General features: G+C 34.5%; 2 protein-coding genes and 1 long non-coding RNA gene across 3 annotated transcripts; all 3 read right to left on the minus strand.

Moving 5' to 3' along the window:
• Positions 1-456: 456 nt before the first annotated feature.
• On the minus strand, positions 457-1972 carry LOC123701974 (putative nuclease HARBI1). The gene is made up of 3 exons (XM_045649609.1): positions 1902-1972; positions 708-976; positions 457-617 (listed from the first exon to the last, which is right to left on the minus strand). The coding sequence occupies exons 1-3, from the start codon at positions 1970-1972 to the stop codon at positions 457-459; spliced, it is 501 nt and encodes a 166-aa protein (XP_045505565.1).
• A 7416-nt stretch (positions 1973-9388) lies between these two features.
• Positions 9389-10295, minus strand: LOC123701975 (the record flags this gene model as incomplete). Its single annotated transcript, XM_045649610.1, has 1 exon — positions 9389-10295. A coding segment is annotated over one exon (789 nt), but the record flags the coding sequence as incomplete, so codon positions are not given.
• Positions 10296-14709: 4414 nt separating this feature from the next.
• On the minus strand, positions 14710-15979 carry LOC123701682. Its single transcript, XR_006752768.1, has 2 exons — positions 15690-15979; positions 14710-15263 (listed from the first exon to the last, which is right to left on the minus strand). It is a non-coding gene; the product is annotated as an uncharacterized LOC123701682 (long non-coding RNA).
• Between the last annotated feature and the right edge of the window lie 430 nt (positions 15980-16409).

Here is a 16409-nt window from a genome sequence, read left to right on the forward strand (position 1 = left end):
TTGCGGCAGTCATTGGTCTAACATTGTGATGGCCTGAGTAGGTTGTTCAGATGTTAATGGCATTTTTTATTGTTTGTTATAATCATTGACTACAGTACAACAATAACAATATCTTAAAACGGCATAAAAGATATCGAAAAAAGTTTAAAACGAAGAATTCGTAACTTCGGCTTAACCGCAGAAATCACAAATTTCGAATAACTCTTAAAAAGTGGTAAAAGATTATTCTCAAACTCAATGATTTCTTACCATAAAATTAAACAAATAATATGTTAATATATCTGCATACAAAAAAATCGTGAAAAACACTTCAAACTTTTTTTATCGGCAAATTTGTAAGTGGCCAAGATTCCGTGCCGGTGAGTGTAATATTATATGTTTATATATATTTACTAATGTTTCTTACAACTTTTAAAAACATAAATAAGTTAGTAAAAGTTAATGCATAACTGAACATTATACGACTTTAAGAACAGAATTGTTGAAAATTGTGGCGTCATGTGTTGAACCTGGCCATCGAGCAACTACATTCATGAATCTTAGATCAGCATCACAGATTGCTGGCACATTTAAGGAAAAGTAACCCTTGCGATTTCTAAATTCTTCTATTATTTGACCTGAATGGAACCATAATTTAGGTCAGTACTGAAATAATAAAAAACTCAAAAGTGTAATAAGCTATCAAAAACTAGCTATCAATAACTTACACGGTGACTGAATACGTATATGAGTGCAATCAATTGCAGCCAGAACACGAGGAAACCGTGCAATTCTGTAGAATTTTTCTGCACTTTGTTGGTGAACAGCAATGTATTTATCATACAAGCTGGCGATTGCTGATGATATATCGCGAACGATTCGGCCTGTTGTTGATGTAGAGACTCCAACAAAGTCAGCTACAGAAATTAACATTGTGCCTAATGCGTAAAACCTTAATGTTAACAACAGTTGATGTTGTGGTGAAACTCCGTGATTCCTATAAAATATAAAACATTAAAGATGGCTAATTAAGATCTATGAAAAATGATAGGGCAAACTGGGGACATAATATGATCCCTCACGTTTGTTTCGACTAACCGATAGACAAAAAATTTATATAATAACATTAGGAAGAATATTGAGGTAGAATAACAGTTTAAAAAAAATATTGTAAAAAATCTTAAATAACGGTTTTGTACCATGTCTCTCAATATACTAGCAATTTGAGATATTTGATATTAGACACCAAATTAACAATGAAACTTCAAATGTATGTAGTTATTACTTGTATTACAATTTCCAAATAATAATCTATTTTAATTAGCTCAACATAACATTTGAACGATCTGTAATAACAAACAATCAACAACATAATTAAAAACAAACCCATTTAAATTCTGTACCATAAATAAAATAACAGCCTTTATTTTCATTTACTGATTATACTCATAACACTACGCGGGTTTCACTTTAATTAAGCCTTTCATCGCAATTTTTGCTCATTTATCAATTTTAAATTTTCGTAATGACTTAATGAACTCAAAAGTCTCGACGCGTTTAGATGTTGATTTAAAAACGGGAGGGCTTAGTTTTTTACCACTTGGTATTTTGCGATTTCGTAAAATATGTCAATTTTTCCGGCCACTTAAACTTTTTATCGTCAACTTTTTTAGCAAATTTTATTTCTAATCCCTGCTGTTCCACTTTCGTTATTTGGCCAACGTATCTGTGAAGAAAATTCTCAAAGAAAACAAAATTAACGACAACCCAATCTCCCACAGATATATTTTCATTTTTATAGGAGTCGTCATTTTCTGATTCACTGCTAGAGACGTGGTAATTATAATCATCATTGATTGATTATATTCAGACTCAGGGGATCGTCATCTTCAGAGCCTGACGTTACGTTTCCCTGCGTTGACCTTAAGTTCCTCTTCACTTTTTTAGCCTCAGCTTGGATTTTCTTTTTTTGCTTGACGCTCTTTCCACTCATTTTCTATACCCAGCTTTTCTGGCGTATCAGATACGTGTGCTGCCTGCCTCTTTTTCTTCCTGTTTGAGATTTTTCTTGCCGGTGCCTTTGGAAATGGTCTGATAGGCCTTAGCCACACTAGACGGAAAATCCGTCGCCGGACTTCCGCGGCGGTCAATCCGTTATATTCGGTACCAGCCACACTGAATCAATGAACTAAGGACTATATTACCAAGCAAAATACAAAACTTAGAACAGCTATACCTCCCGAAGAAAGGCTGACCGACATTAAGGTAAGAAAAATATTAAGCAAGTTTAAGTATGAAATTAAACAAATTATTGATTAATTACAATTATAAGTATACTAACTTTTTATTGGATTAAATTACTGCAACATTTCCACTATTATCTCAATTAAGTGGATCTATTTTGAAATATTTCGTCTATTTCCTCAATTGAGTGTGATGTTTCAGTTTCAGCAGATTGAATTGGACGTACTTGAGTTTCAATAGATTCAGGTGACTGTTTGGTCGAATAGGAGCTTGCACTGTTTGTATTCGTATTATATCCTTGGTACACCGGTGGTGACACACCTCCTGTAGGTATTCTATATGTTGTAGGTGATTTCTCCCTTAAATTGATTTGAAGTTCTTAATTTCAATAATTATTTAGGTATCCAAGTAAATGATACATTAAAATAAAGAGGAATAACTAAGTATGTTTTCGAAAAGGTTTAAACGAAGCAAGCAATCAACCGGTTTTTTTTTAAATGAGGTCAGTAAATGATATTGGGTAACAACCAATTATTGGCACTATAAGCGTCAAGTGTGACATAAAAAAGTATAAAATATAAATACTACACCAAATGCATTAATTATTACTAAAATTGTTTTTACATAGGTCTCTCGAACTTCTTAAATATCAATTGTTTTCAAAAACAAGATTTAAATACTAAAAAATGAATTAAAGTATATTTACATGCTGAAACCAAATTATTGGCATACTCTAACCAATGTATTGGCATCGGGTAGACCACACTGGCACTATTGATCTATATATTTCCTTTGTTTGTAACTTAAGTGCAGTGGTTACTGCTGTTATGCTGCATTTTTAAATTGGTACAATAAATTAAACAATATTTAAAAAAATCACAAATATCCATCATATAATCATTTTCTGAAGCCAATAATTCAAATTCTTAACTTCCTCAGGTAATAATTTCTTATAAACTTAAAAGAAAGATTATTCTCTGGATACATTAATCATGGTTTATGTATGTAATAAACAATTTGAAAATACCTACTTTCATTTATTTGTACTCATAATTCATTTTTATAATAATTGCTTTTAAAAATGCATGTAATCGAGTAAATAGTATGGTTTCTTCTTTTTTATTCCAGAACCACTTGGCAAAGGTTTTAAGTGTCTCATAAAAACAACACGCATATTTCGCCATTTTTCTTTGCATGCGACACCTGTAACAAGATTTAAATTAAAAAAAAAAAAAAACATTAAAAAGCGTCTTTCAATGTTATCTTTAGATTTTAGATTTACTATATTTATATTCTTCAATATTTAAATGTTTTACTTGCCTATATACCTAGCAATATTTGTTTTGAGGTATTTAGGAGGTACATCTACTACATATGTGGCATTGGGCTTATATTTCGCCAGAGGAGAATCCACGATTGCAAACACCGTGGCTGAGACAACTAAAAAAATATGGGAAACTTTAATGAATACGTGTATGGCGGTTCCAGACACAAATAAGTGGAAGCAAATTGCTGAACGATACTATACTTTGTGGAATATGCCTAATTGTTTTCTTTCCTTATGGCGTAATCCACCAACTGTACTGTACTTCTTTGTATTTGAATGATAAAGCGTAGGTAATTTGATTCCATCTTTTGTTTGCGAAAGATTCACAGAATTTTTATTCCATATTTTCAATTCCGAGTCCATTGTCGATTTTATCATCATGGAACTCACAACAAATCTTATCCATGAATAGTCTTGAGTATTTCAATTTTTTTTTCTCATCTATCACATCAAAACGTAATCTTTTTCAAAAGTGTCAATCCATTGGTTTGCATTCATACTTTTGCTGGTAAATTTTTCAATTACAAACTTTTCTGCAATGTGATTCAAGTTTTGATGTTTAGAATCTTGTGTATTTTGCATTAGTTTTTCAAATATTTTTTCTAATACTCCTGTTTCTCTATTTCTTTACATTTATTAAATTTTATTAAGGTTAAATGCAAATTTAACAAGAAAATATATTTCCCAGTATTTAAGTCGAGTGACTTTAAGAAAATTAACTTATCTAATCGCTCAGGATCTAAACGACTCCTTTCGTCAGTAGCAATATTTCCCCCAACAGAAAAAAGTCTTTCACATGGAACAGACGTTCCAACTATGCAAAAGTATTTGTTAGCAATCGGCGTTATTGAGCTGAACAACGAATTTCTTTGGTGATACCAATATGTAATAGGAGCCGTCGTTTTAAAATTGACGACAGGCTGTGTTAAATAATGTTTCAATTCGTCTTGTAAATATTGTCCTTCAGTTTCTGCTTGAAATAACTGTAGCTGATTTTTTACTAATATATTATGGAATTCCCAAATTTCTGCTTCCTTCAGCTGGCATTCCAAATTATTCTCTGAATATTCATTACTTAATTTATTCTGCAATTGTTTTTTGAAAGCTACAATCATACTATTATCATGGAGCATGCTATTCTGTCAGAAAAATGAATTTTCTTGAATCTTGGATCCCGTAGTGTGGTGATAGCTAACACATGTACTTGTTCCACTGTATCTTCTCTCATCTCTTTAATTAATTTTTTGGATGCAGCACCAACATCTGTCTTCATTGTGCTGTTACAGTACAATGAAGACAGATGTTGGTGCTGAAAAGGGGCTCATTTTATTTTGAACAGGCCTACAGTAGGCCTGTTCAAAATAAAATGAGCCCCTTTTTTCCCTGTGCCCTTCAATTGGGATGCAAATTTTACTTTCATTTTAGGTATCTTATCTTTATTGCAGTGATTCTCAGACAAATTTTTTATAAGTTTCAGTCCTTTGTAGGTTGGGTTGTTTTTATATAATAATTGTATGTGTTCCCACTTTGCAACTTTTTCTTGGCCATCCGTGAAGTATTTCAAATTTTTTGTGATGATATTATTTCGTAACCCTTTCAATAAATGATATTATAATGAAATTATAAAGGTCATAAGTCATCCCTTAACAATTAGTCTTCCCTTCAACCTAAAATATTGAGTGTTTTAAAATTTCATTGTTTCTTATGTAGTTCTGTCGAGTGTCTTCAATTGAATAATTGATTGCGCTTACATTTGAGATTCCCTGGTCACATACAGTAGCCAAAACAGTAAATCCTATTCTGTTCAATTCTCGGATTATTTTTTTAAGTCGTGCCAAAACTTCTTTTCGTGTACTTCCTACAGACAATGAGTAGTAAATGGGCTGTTTGTAGTTTTTTACAGTGCCTCTGATCATAAATACCAATGATCTCCTATTTTTCTTACTGATTCTCCTTCATAATTTACAAATCCCGTTATTCGGTAATTTATTCTGTTGTAGTCAAAATGCGGAGTGATAGCCATCTCATCGAATATTAATGTACACAATTTTTCATGTTATAATACCAATAAAAAAGACAAATATAAACTTTTGAACATGACATTGACAGAATATGTAATTTGTTTGATCAGATATGTTGACGTTCCGTTCCAACAAGTATGCGCAAATTTTTTTTTAAGCTATAGCATAGCTTCTGTCGCGGGCCTTGAGCGCGGGGACCGAATCGAGAAATTCCGTAACGAAGAAACCTCACGCTCCCCACTCCGACGGGCGGAGGTGTGGCTTGTTACGTATTTTCTGCTGCCTTTATGCCGCCTGCCTTTATCACTTCTTACTGCTGTTCTAAGTCCTAGCAACACAGTTGGTAATTCCGTAACCCAAGATGATGATATATTGCATAAACGAGCCGTTAGCCAATTTAAGCGACCTATGCCAACGCTCTACCGCCCCGTTACTCTGTGGGTGGTAAGGTATCGTACGTAACTTATGAATACCTAATAATTTCATTAGTGTAGCAAATAATTGACTTCGAATTGGCGTCCTTGATCGCATGTTAGCTTTTTCGGACAACCAAAACGAGAGATCCATCCTTCATATATGTGGGGATGGTGTAAATAAAAACGACAAATTAGCCCAATCAGTTTATTTCCCTTCCATCGGTGTTAAAAATACAATTCTCAATCCTCCATTTCTTTATCGAGACACCAAGTAATCTGTCATAGACACGTCATAGATAATCGTCGATCTACAGATAACATATTAACATATTCTTAATAGAAAGACACAGACTCAAAATAAAAAAAAAAACTAGTTATGAAATACATCTTAATTTATCATATTCCCACATATATTACACGCGAAATCGTTTAAGCAGTTATATCTTTCGTAGAAAAACATTATGTCCATCGCGTCCCCCTATCAACTATGGTTAGGTAATACCTAAGACCTTCTGGTGAAGTGGTTAAAGGTCCAATTAAATCAACATGAATATGTTCAAACCTATCGCACTGCGGAAGCGATCCTAAACCTGACATTGTATGTCAACGATCGGTTGATATTCAATGCATGTTTAAGCCCATTGGCCACGATCCACATCACGATTCATATTCAGCCAATAAAAACGATTTGAATCAATTTGCGTGTAGTCCTTATTCCGGGATGACATAAATTATGTACACTATCAAAAGCAATACGTCGAAATTTATCAGTCACATAGGGTCTAACTTTATCTTTATCTAAAAATTACAATAAATAAATGTACCGCTTTCAGGTAACATAATTTTCTTTAATCTATTAGAAATTTCATTCGAATTTGATAATTGTAACATTTAAAAATTCTGTTGTTGATCCTTAGCAAGTTCTGCGTAATCTATATTACAGTGGGACAACTTATTGTTGCGACTCGAGCTCTCGTTAGAGAGTAATATATTCTTTGGACTCGAGATAACGAATCTGCAACGACATTATCTTGCTCACTTACGTGTCTCAAATCCGTTGTGAACTCACTAATGAATATCAAGTGTCGTGTACGTCTGCGTAACTCTTTCTCGCTATTTACTTTAGAAAACGCATAAATAAACGGTTTGTGATCCGTATACACCGCTAACAGCTGTCTTCCTTCGACCATATTCCGAAAATGACGAATAGCTAAGTAAAGTATACATACTTGCGTTCAGTCCTAGATAAATTCATTATTTGTTGTAAAACTACACCTACATGAGTATCCGATGCATCCGTCATAAGTGCGAGCGATGCATCGGCCCGATGCATAGGGTGCTAAAAAATCTGCACCTAATATAGGTTGAGTTACCTCGGCGATAATTTTTTTTTTTTGTAGGTAATCTTTATTTTTCAAGGGACTTTGTCGCTTAGCGACCATGTCGTCCCGTAAATTCCATTATCAATCAACACTTACATGTAAAAAAAACATAAATACACACTACAGTAATACAATCATTTTTGTAATCCAACATCGGTCAGTCTGACCAGCACCCGCACCTCTCGGCGATAATAAATCACCATTTGTAAGGTCGCTGTAAACTGAGATCTAAAGTCATTAACTTAGTACCGAATGTCTTAATTACACTACCGTTTGCTGCGTATAGTTTATTATCAGTACACTCACTCGCGAATCGGTTATTTTTCGACACTGGTAAAACTGAAACATTAGCGCCGGTGTCCACTTAAAACTTAATAATACTCTTCCTGTCTTTTATACACAGGCGTTTATTTACGGTGAAACAAACATCCGCATCTGTCTGCACCGTATTTAGTTTTTTGGTTGGCTTTCCTGCTGCTTCTGCCACGCACAAGGTTGAATGCACTTGCTGGCGTTCTGTTTATAGCGGTGAAAAAAACTTAACCAATTAGGTTTTTTCTGTTTTGAGCTTCCTGCACAATCGTGACTTCGCGATTCGGAGCGATGCATGCGATTCCCATATCTTCGACCGTTAAACAATCTGCCTTTCGAGCCTGCAGATTCCAGCTGGTTTAACCGCTGCTTTAGCTGTGCTAACTGCTCGAGAAGGGTTAACTGTATCGACGAAACTGCTATAACTGGACCTGCCGGATTCATTTTTAATAGTATTTTTAAATTGTTCCCACTCGCGTTCAGTCGTAGGATCTAATTTTGAAACTACGATATAAATAATCAAAGTGTACCAGTATTCAGTGGGTTCCCCAAAGAATACGTAAATTTTTTTAAACTGTATCAATTAAGTTGTGTAATTGAAAAGCCGATTCTCTTGTGACGTTTTGAAGTGAATATATTGCCTTAATGTGACTTTGCTAGTTAACGCTTGTTATTAAACGGTTTAATAAAAGCTCCCATGCAAATAACTTTCGGATGAAAATTCTACGTTTTCTTCTTTTTTTTTATTCATGAATAGGTAAACGTTTGGCCGCTGTTTCACCTGATGGTAAGTGACAACGCGTCCTAAGTTGGAGCATGTTTACCTAGAAGGTGCCTATTCACATTTGCTTTGAATTTGGATATATTGTAAGAGGCTGGAAAATCTGTATTCGGTAGAGAGTTCCAATCCTTAGATGTTCGAAAGAGAAATGATGACGTGAATCGCTTTGTGCGAATTTTATGGATTGCTACAACATATGGATGGATCGGCGTCTGGATGTTCGATGGTGAAAAGGTGATGCCGATACCAAGTTATGTTACTCCTCAGCACATTCACCAAAGAATATTCTATAAAATTCCGATAAACTGGATGATGTTCGAGGCAGGTTTCTATAACGATTTTGGCATCGCCTTTAAACTTGCCTTTAAATAATGGAATTTTTGAATCGGTGGTATTGTTTTCGAATTATGAATTAAGGACGAAAACGTGTCGCGAAATTCTACCCAGTATTTATCACAGATATAGTCGGTGATTTTACTGATTCGTTATTAAAATTGTTACAGGTTGTATGGTCGTGCGCTAAGGAACAGTCAATGGATTTATTAAGGCTAAGTTCATATGACCGCGCGGCTCGCGCGGTAAGAGCATTCACATGACGGCAAATGTATGCGCGGCAGTCTGGCATCAACATTGCTTAAGAATGGACGTGGAGGAGGCAATTTGCTTATGGATTTTATACCGAAGGCTGAGACGTCGCAGAAGAAGACAAAGACGATACTGGGTGCATCCCATTTTAAGTGAAAGACTTTCTTCAAGCCTGTACATTACTTTATATCCCGACCTGAGACTACATGAAGAAAAATTTTTTAACTACTTCAGGATGTCTGTTGCATCTTTTGATTTTTTATATGATTGTGTTGAGAACGATTTAAAACCCAGTGAAGATGCTATTAGATATTGCATATCACCAAAAGAAAAACTCATAGTAACATTACGGTAAGTTAATTCTTTATTACTTAAAAGAAACAACCACTAAACAAAAATCTTTAAAACGAGAAATCAAATAGATAATTTAAGAAATGAGACTTTCCAGCAAATTATATTTTAATTATTATTATTGAATAAATCCAGTTCTTGAGAATCTTCGTATGACCCGGGTGATGTTACTTGTGAAAAATTTGTGGGAGGTGAAGTGTAGGAACTAGTTGTATAACCATATTGTGATGAAGCTTCTCTATCAGAATACTGCATCGAGTCTCTATATTGAGGACTTCTGAATGAAGTTGAATAGTTTCTTGGCTGCTGTTGTGAATTATATGAAGTAGACGGGTAGTTAATGTCTCCAAATGACTGTGCTTCTGCGGATTGGTAGCGCTCTAATAAATTATACATTTCAATTTTCAACTTCAAGCGCCGGTTTTCGGAAACTTTTTTTATTTCCTTAACCAATGAAAGACAAAATAACTTATCTTCATCATCTTCTTCTTTTTTTTCTGTTACATTTTTATTACGAGCATCTATACTCCTTTCTAAAATATTTGCGAAATGCTCATCGGCTGGGTTCAGTTTATATTTCTTTCTGGGCAAATGTTCAATTGAAGATGATTTAACGTTGTTCGAATCAACATTTTCTGAAGTTTCCACTAAGTCAAGGCTATTATCAGTTACTTTTTTTTGGACAACTTGTTTAAGGAATCCTAATCTTTTAAAATATCCATATGAAGTTGTTGAAGCTCCAGAACCAGATTTCAAATTTTTATTTTTTTTAAATTCTTTAACGTAGGCATCTCTTAAATTTTTCCACTTTTTCTGCAAAAATGATCCTAAAACAACAAAAAAATATTTATGTTGCAGGTACTTAGCCAGTGGTTGTTCATTAGCAGAGCTGCAGTATGGTTATAAAATTGGCAAATCTACGTTATCAGCTATAATTCAGCAAGTGTGCCAAGTTTTATGGAGAAACTTAAGAGCTATGGTCATGAGCCCACCAACTACAGATATGTGGATAGAAATATCTAAACAATTTGCCAATAAAGCCCATTTTCCAAATTGTATTGGCGCTTTGGATGGCAAACATGTTCGTTTAATTCAGCCACCACACTCAGGATCAATGTATTACAATTACAAACACTTTTTCTCGTTAGTTTTAATGGCTTTGTGCGATTCTAACTATTGCTTTATATGGGTAGACATTGGAGCTTACGGAAAAGACAGTGACTCGGGTGTTTTTAAGGAAACGTCATTTTACAAAAAACTATCAGAAAATTTGTTAAACATTCCTGAGCCCAGATCTATCACCGATAATGAGAACAATGCATTTAAATTACCATACGTAATTGTAGCTGACGAAGCCTTCGGTATGACTAAAAATCTGATGAGACCATATGGAGGTAAAATGTTGTCAAAAGAAAAAAAAATATTTAACTACCGTCTTTCTTTAGCACGAAGGTATGTTGAATGCACATATGGAATAATGTGTAACAAATGGCGAATTTTGCACCGGCCAATAGACGTCAAGATAGATTTTGCCAATGATATCGTCAAAGCCATTTGTGTTTTACATAACTTTGTTAGGACAAGAGATGGTATAAAATCCGAGGACATGAATTGTCCAGCGCCATTACCTGACATAAATCCCACTAACACTGGACGTCCAATTCATGAAGCAGATAATGTTCGAACTAAATTAACGAATTACTTTGTAAGTGAAGGTAAATTAGATTGGCAAGAAAAATATATATAACTCTTATATAATATTATACATACCGCACCTTTAAAGTAAAACCGTTACTAAACGAAAATTTTCATGAATTGAGTTATCAATGCCATCTATGTAAAATATACGTAAACTACAACATAAACTTGTCATTTTTGTAAAATATTGTATTTTACGCCATCTAGCGGTAAATTAAAGCGTTACCTACTAAACCGAGTTATGATCGGCTCGCGAAATACAATATTGTGTCTATATCAATAAGAAGGAACATGTTCGTAGAAGAGTCATAACGGAAGTTTAAAGTAACAGTGTTATTACCTATTTGGATAAACACGGCTGTATGTCACAGAAAAGGAAAAGTGTTTCAATTTATGGTAAAGTGTTACTGGTGTTACTATAATAATATAAATCAAAATAAATAATACTGTAAATGAAAAAAAATTACTTTCGTAAATCACGTGTCATAATGTAAACAGAGATCTATTGTTGTGGAGTGGACTGTATGAGATTTCATAACGGTTTTACTTTAAAGGTGCGTACGATTGTAACTTACCCAAGTTTTTCTTTTTTTCTTCAGAATCATTATTATTGCAGAAAATTAAAACTAATTCTTCCCAAGATCTTCTTTTTATTATTTTATTCGAATATTCCTTGGAGTTGATATTCCAGATAGCTTCTCTTTTTTCAATCTCGTCGATAAGCAAATCGATAGATATGTCGTCTTCGTCGGTGATCATATTTTCTGCAATCTATGCGACTATCCGTCTCAACACGCGCGGATCAACTGAACAGGTCGGTACAAGTTTGTAGAACTTGAAACGCGCGGTGCCGCGCGGTTTCTCGCGGTTCAAGAACCAGCGCGCGGGTCGGAGCGCGACGCGCGGTACCGCGCGGTACCGCGCGGTGATGTAAACAATACTAGCTGTTTACTTCGATCTTGTACCGCGCGGTCGAAAGATCCGCGCGGCTCCGCGCGGTCATATGAACTTAGCCTAACAGATCTATCCTCGGCATTATCTGGGTTTACCATGCAGTCCAGTATCGCCAGGACAACATAATATTCCCTCTTAAACTCTACACATTATTTTATGAGTCTATCTGTTTCTGACTCCAGGACAAGATCCTCGATTTTACTTTGAACTTGATTGAAATCGTTCATTAAACTATGCGCACCTGGTATACGTAGTTTTAATACTGCTCTTTTATGTGTGTCTAGATCCACATTTTCAAAACAAACGTATTTTTAAAATTCGTTAACCTACATTTAATGAATCCCCTTTTTTCCCTCAAATCCTTAAGCTCCTTTTGCTCGGATAGAGAGATAATGACTGAAGTAAAAAGCTACAAGTACTTACGTGCCACGTGAAGCAGATTCTTCGGTAGCGTAAAAGCACGTCAGGAGGCAATAAATACCAAAAGCTCTGGATTTTACAAAGCTCATTATCACTCAGATGAAGCTTACAAGATTGGAGCTGGCCATCTTACCAAACTACACTGTAATTTTGCGATTTCTTCGCCGATTGCGTCTCCAAAATCCAGGATCCGGGGTCAAAGGTCCAGAAATTACGTAGCGTACTGGTCGTTGGATTTTGGGTGGCGAAAGAAGTCGAGTAACTTTGTGCGTATAAAAATTTAATATTCAAAATTACAGGGTGCGTTAGAACAACGAATTTTATAGCAATGGAGTTTACTGCTCGGCGGTTGCGTGGCAAGTAGAAGTGGTAGTGGTAGGGTCATCCGCGGCCAATCGTACGGTGCGGTGACGTGATGCCGCGATCACGCAGTACCAATGCTTGCGTTCCGTTCCACTCGATTTTGTTGCGGCAACAAGTATCCTTTTTTATTAAGAATATTGTAAACTGTGAAATTTTATACTGAATATTTACGTTCATACTGTATATTCCTACTTCACTTTGAGGGATACTCAGTACTTTTTCGAGATCGAAACATTTCAAAACTTTGTATGTTTTTTTATCTTTTTCTTCGTCTTTTATCTGCCTTACTAGTTCCTTTTCTCTTAAATGTTTTATCATAGTGAACTTAACTTAGCTAAACTGTTCCTGTCTTATGTCGACTGTTTATTGGTATATTGAACACACTTCTCAGAAATAACCATTTCTAAGAATGTCAATTTTTTTACGCATGCTGTCGATCGTTGCAGCTTCGCCCAAAATGGGTACTAGATCTTGTAAAGCTTTCATTCTTTTTTGGTTATGCATATTATTTGCGCTTGAAACTAAATATCACGTAAGCGTTTTACGATCCAATTTGTCACATGATATTTATTTTTCACTAGATGATTGAACTAACCGGAAGATTTTGTCCTTAAAGTCAATTTTATTGTAATTTTAAAACTTATTCAACGTGATAAAAACACGTGAAAAGAGCTTCCTGCCATCAATAGACATCAATTACATAGTCTCGTTGATGGAAAATAAAAATTTCCATAATTAATTATTTTAATCAGTATGTTATAATTAATTCACTTATGAACTTGTAAAGCTTTCATTCTTAGTACATAGTAATTAATAATCATACATCATCGTTAGCTATTTTAATAAAAAAAAAATTGATACACATTTGGATCCACTCATTCCATTTGTACATCATCTTCCTTTGGTGAGCCATGTATGTGTATTGAAAGTGGATTTAGTGATGTAAAATTATATTTATACGGTGCTTCATCTTCACTGTCGTTTGGTGGACGATGTATTTAAGCATTGTGATAAATCAAGTTTGTGATGGATTGTGAAGATACTTGAGTCAGGAAATGTTGGTCGTTTCGAGGCACTGTAGACTGGGATGTAGATGGCTGTGGGGTTTTTTTTATCATAAAAGGTGTTTGCAAAGTTTGTTTTTTTTGCTATTCTTTGTTGTTGGATCTTGTGTGGTTCCCTTATAATATGTCCTTTCATCGTTAGCTTTAGATTTAGATAGTGTATATATAATTATCAGGGGTACTATATCAGGGGTACTAGTACCCCTCAAGTAGTAGCAACTAGTTGCTTGACCGCGATTTTGTTTATTTTTTTTATAGAATTCAATATATCCATCTGTAAATCAATTTTCTGGCTTTAATATGGAACAAAGGATATAAGGTGCCCCGGGGCAAATGTAACTAGAAAAAATAAGGTTCCAACTTTGATTTTGCACAGTTTAATTTTTACTGTAAATTTTCTTAATTTGATTTATCTACACGATTAACAATTTCATTAATAATACATAGAACCTAGTTCTAAAAAGAAAGTTCTTAAGGAATCGAAATAATGAAACGATTTTCTACTAGTGATAGAAAAAGTTGCATTTACCCCCGACAAGGGGCAAATGCAACTAATGACAATTCGCATTGTATCTGTAGGTCTAAAAATTATTATAAAACCGAGTTTTTCAACGCAATGTGATAACGTAGGCGAATTTGAAACTTAAGTTCACGTATCTAAGCTCAGTTCGGAGTGAAATAAATATTTCCTCACTTCAGGGGCAATTGCAACTATTTCGTTAATAGTTAGTGTTGTGAATTTACTTTAAATTTAGTCGATAACGAATTTTATTGAATGTTTGATACGAGGAAAATAAAATAAAAGCAGAATATATGGCACAGTGTTTTAATAGGAAAGATCAAAGTAAAAAATCACACATAACATAAGAATTTCTTGTTCCTAGAAAATTAAGTAACATTTTAGTTAATATTAAGTACTAGCTTCCGCCCGCGACTCCGTCCGCGCGGATGTCGGTCTTCGCGTTGATGGTATATTTTTGAGTAACTCTGACAATGACATCTTATAAATATCATCACCAGGGATGTCATTTTTAAACGGCGTAATAAAACCATTTCTTTTGATGTATTCGGATATCAAAACTTTGACTTCTTGCACCGTTAAAGGAAAACCAGTTTTTTCCATTACGTGGATATAGCCGGCTATTTTTGTTTCCGTGTCTTTGGTGAAAACAGTAGGCCTACCGCGACATGATTTTTTCACTCCTCGTGATCCGCGTAATCGGTGAACTAAAGTAGATCTCGGAATTCCGTAGACGTCAGCCGCTTGATAGGTGTTTAATTTATTGTTTCTAACATCTTCCAATGCTTTTAACAAATTGTCCTGAGAATATTTTATTTCAGTTTTTCGTTTATAATTCCGGACCATCTAAAACAAAGATCAGTGCAGCAGTTAAGTTGTGAAAGCATAGGTACTTAACATACAGTTAAAAATACACCTTTAAAAATATTGAAGATAAAAGAACCAGAAAGAAAGTAAAAGTATTTATTAGGACTCGCACAGGAATATGACAAACTAAAAATACTAATAAAACATACAAAATAAAAATAAACAAAACGAAAGTAAATGTAGGTACACAATATCAATAAAAAAATTTTTTCGCAGAAATAAAACATCGACATGGCACATCACTATTGTTTCATGGTTTCATACAAACCGACACGGGGGAAATGCAACTAACCTCAAAGTTACAATTACCCCAGTTTGTGTTATTATCAGGGAAAATGTAACTAAACACATATCTTGTTGTATCTTTAACGAATCCTTATGCAAAATATATTAATAGCTACTTACGGTTGTCAACAATGTACTCCACTTGAAACACCAGCAATAAAACACTCTAAAACAATTTTTTAATAAATTAGTGTCACCACGTGCGTTCGTAAAAAATTGCTTCAAAATAGTGGTTTGACAGATCAACCTGTTTTACCATCATTTTTAGCTGCAGCGCTGCCACCTAATATTTTCATGTAACAATTTGGTTTGCTCAAAAATCTTATAGATGGCGTTATATTTAAAATCCAATAATTAGCGGAGATATTTAATTTAGTTACAATAGCCCCGTAGTTGCTTTAGCCCCGGGGCACCTTAAAGAAATTATCATCAGGAGATGTGTGTCTTTCTGGATTTTAAGTTCTTTAATTATTTGCGATTCTGCTGCGAATATTTTCTAATTTTCTTGACGACATTGTAACTTTCTTAGTCTTCTTTTTGCTTGGTGTACGATGTGTGTCACCATAAATACAGTCTGTTTTATTATTTGCTGCAGAAGTACTATCGTACGGCGGGAGGTGGAGAGTGTCCGTTCTGTAGCGTTTAGCTACTATTATGTTTTCTGTGGGTACGTCGTGCATCGTCCTTCGCGGGACATAGAGCTAAATGGACCGTGTATACCCTTTACTTAACTTTTAGCTCGAGGTTTCAGTTAGAATATTTGATGGGTTTTAGGCAAGAAAAAGTAAAGATTGTTAAATAAACTTGAGATCCTTTATTAAACGATATGCGTAGCACAAA

Source organism: Colias croceus, chromosome 22, assembly GCF_905220415.1.
Source record: "Colias croceus chromosome 22, ilColCroc2.1".
Taxonomy (NCBI): Eukaryota; Metazoa; Arthropoda; class Insecta; order Lepidoptera; family Pieridae; genus Colias; species Colias croceus.

What these genes read in the sequence shown, in the direction of transcription:
- LOC123701974 (XM_045649609.1), bottom strand. Translation starts at nt 1,972, where the DNA reads ATGAGTGGAAAGAGCGTCAAGCAAAAAAAGAAAATCCAAGCTGAGGCT. An exon ending in AAAGTGAAGAGGAACTTAAG is followed by an intron (nt 977 to 1,901) that starts GTCAACGCAGGG and finishes TATATTTTATAG; the next exon opens with GAATCACGGAGTTTCACCAC. An exon ending in TATACGTATTCAGTCACCGT is followed by an intron (nt 618 to 707) that starts GTAAGTTATTGA and finishes GGTTCCATTCAG; the next exon opens with GTCAAATAATAGAAGAATTT.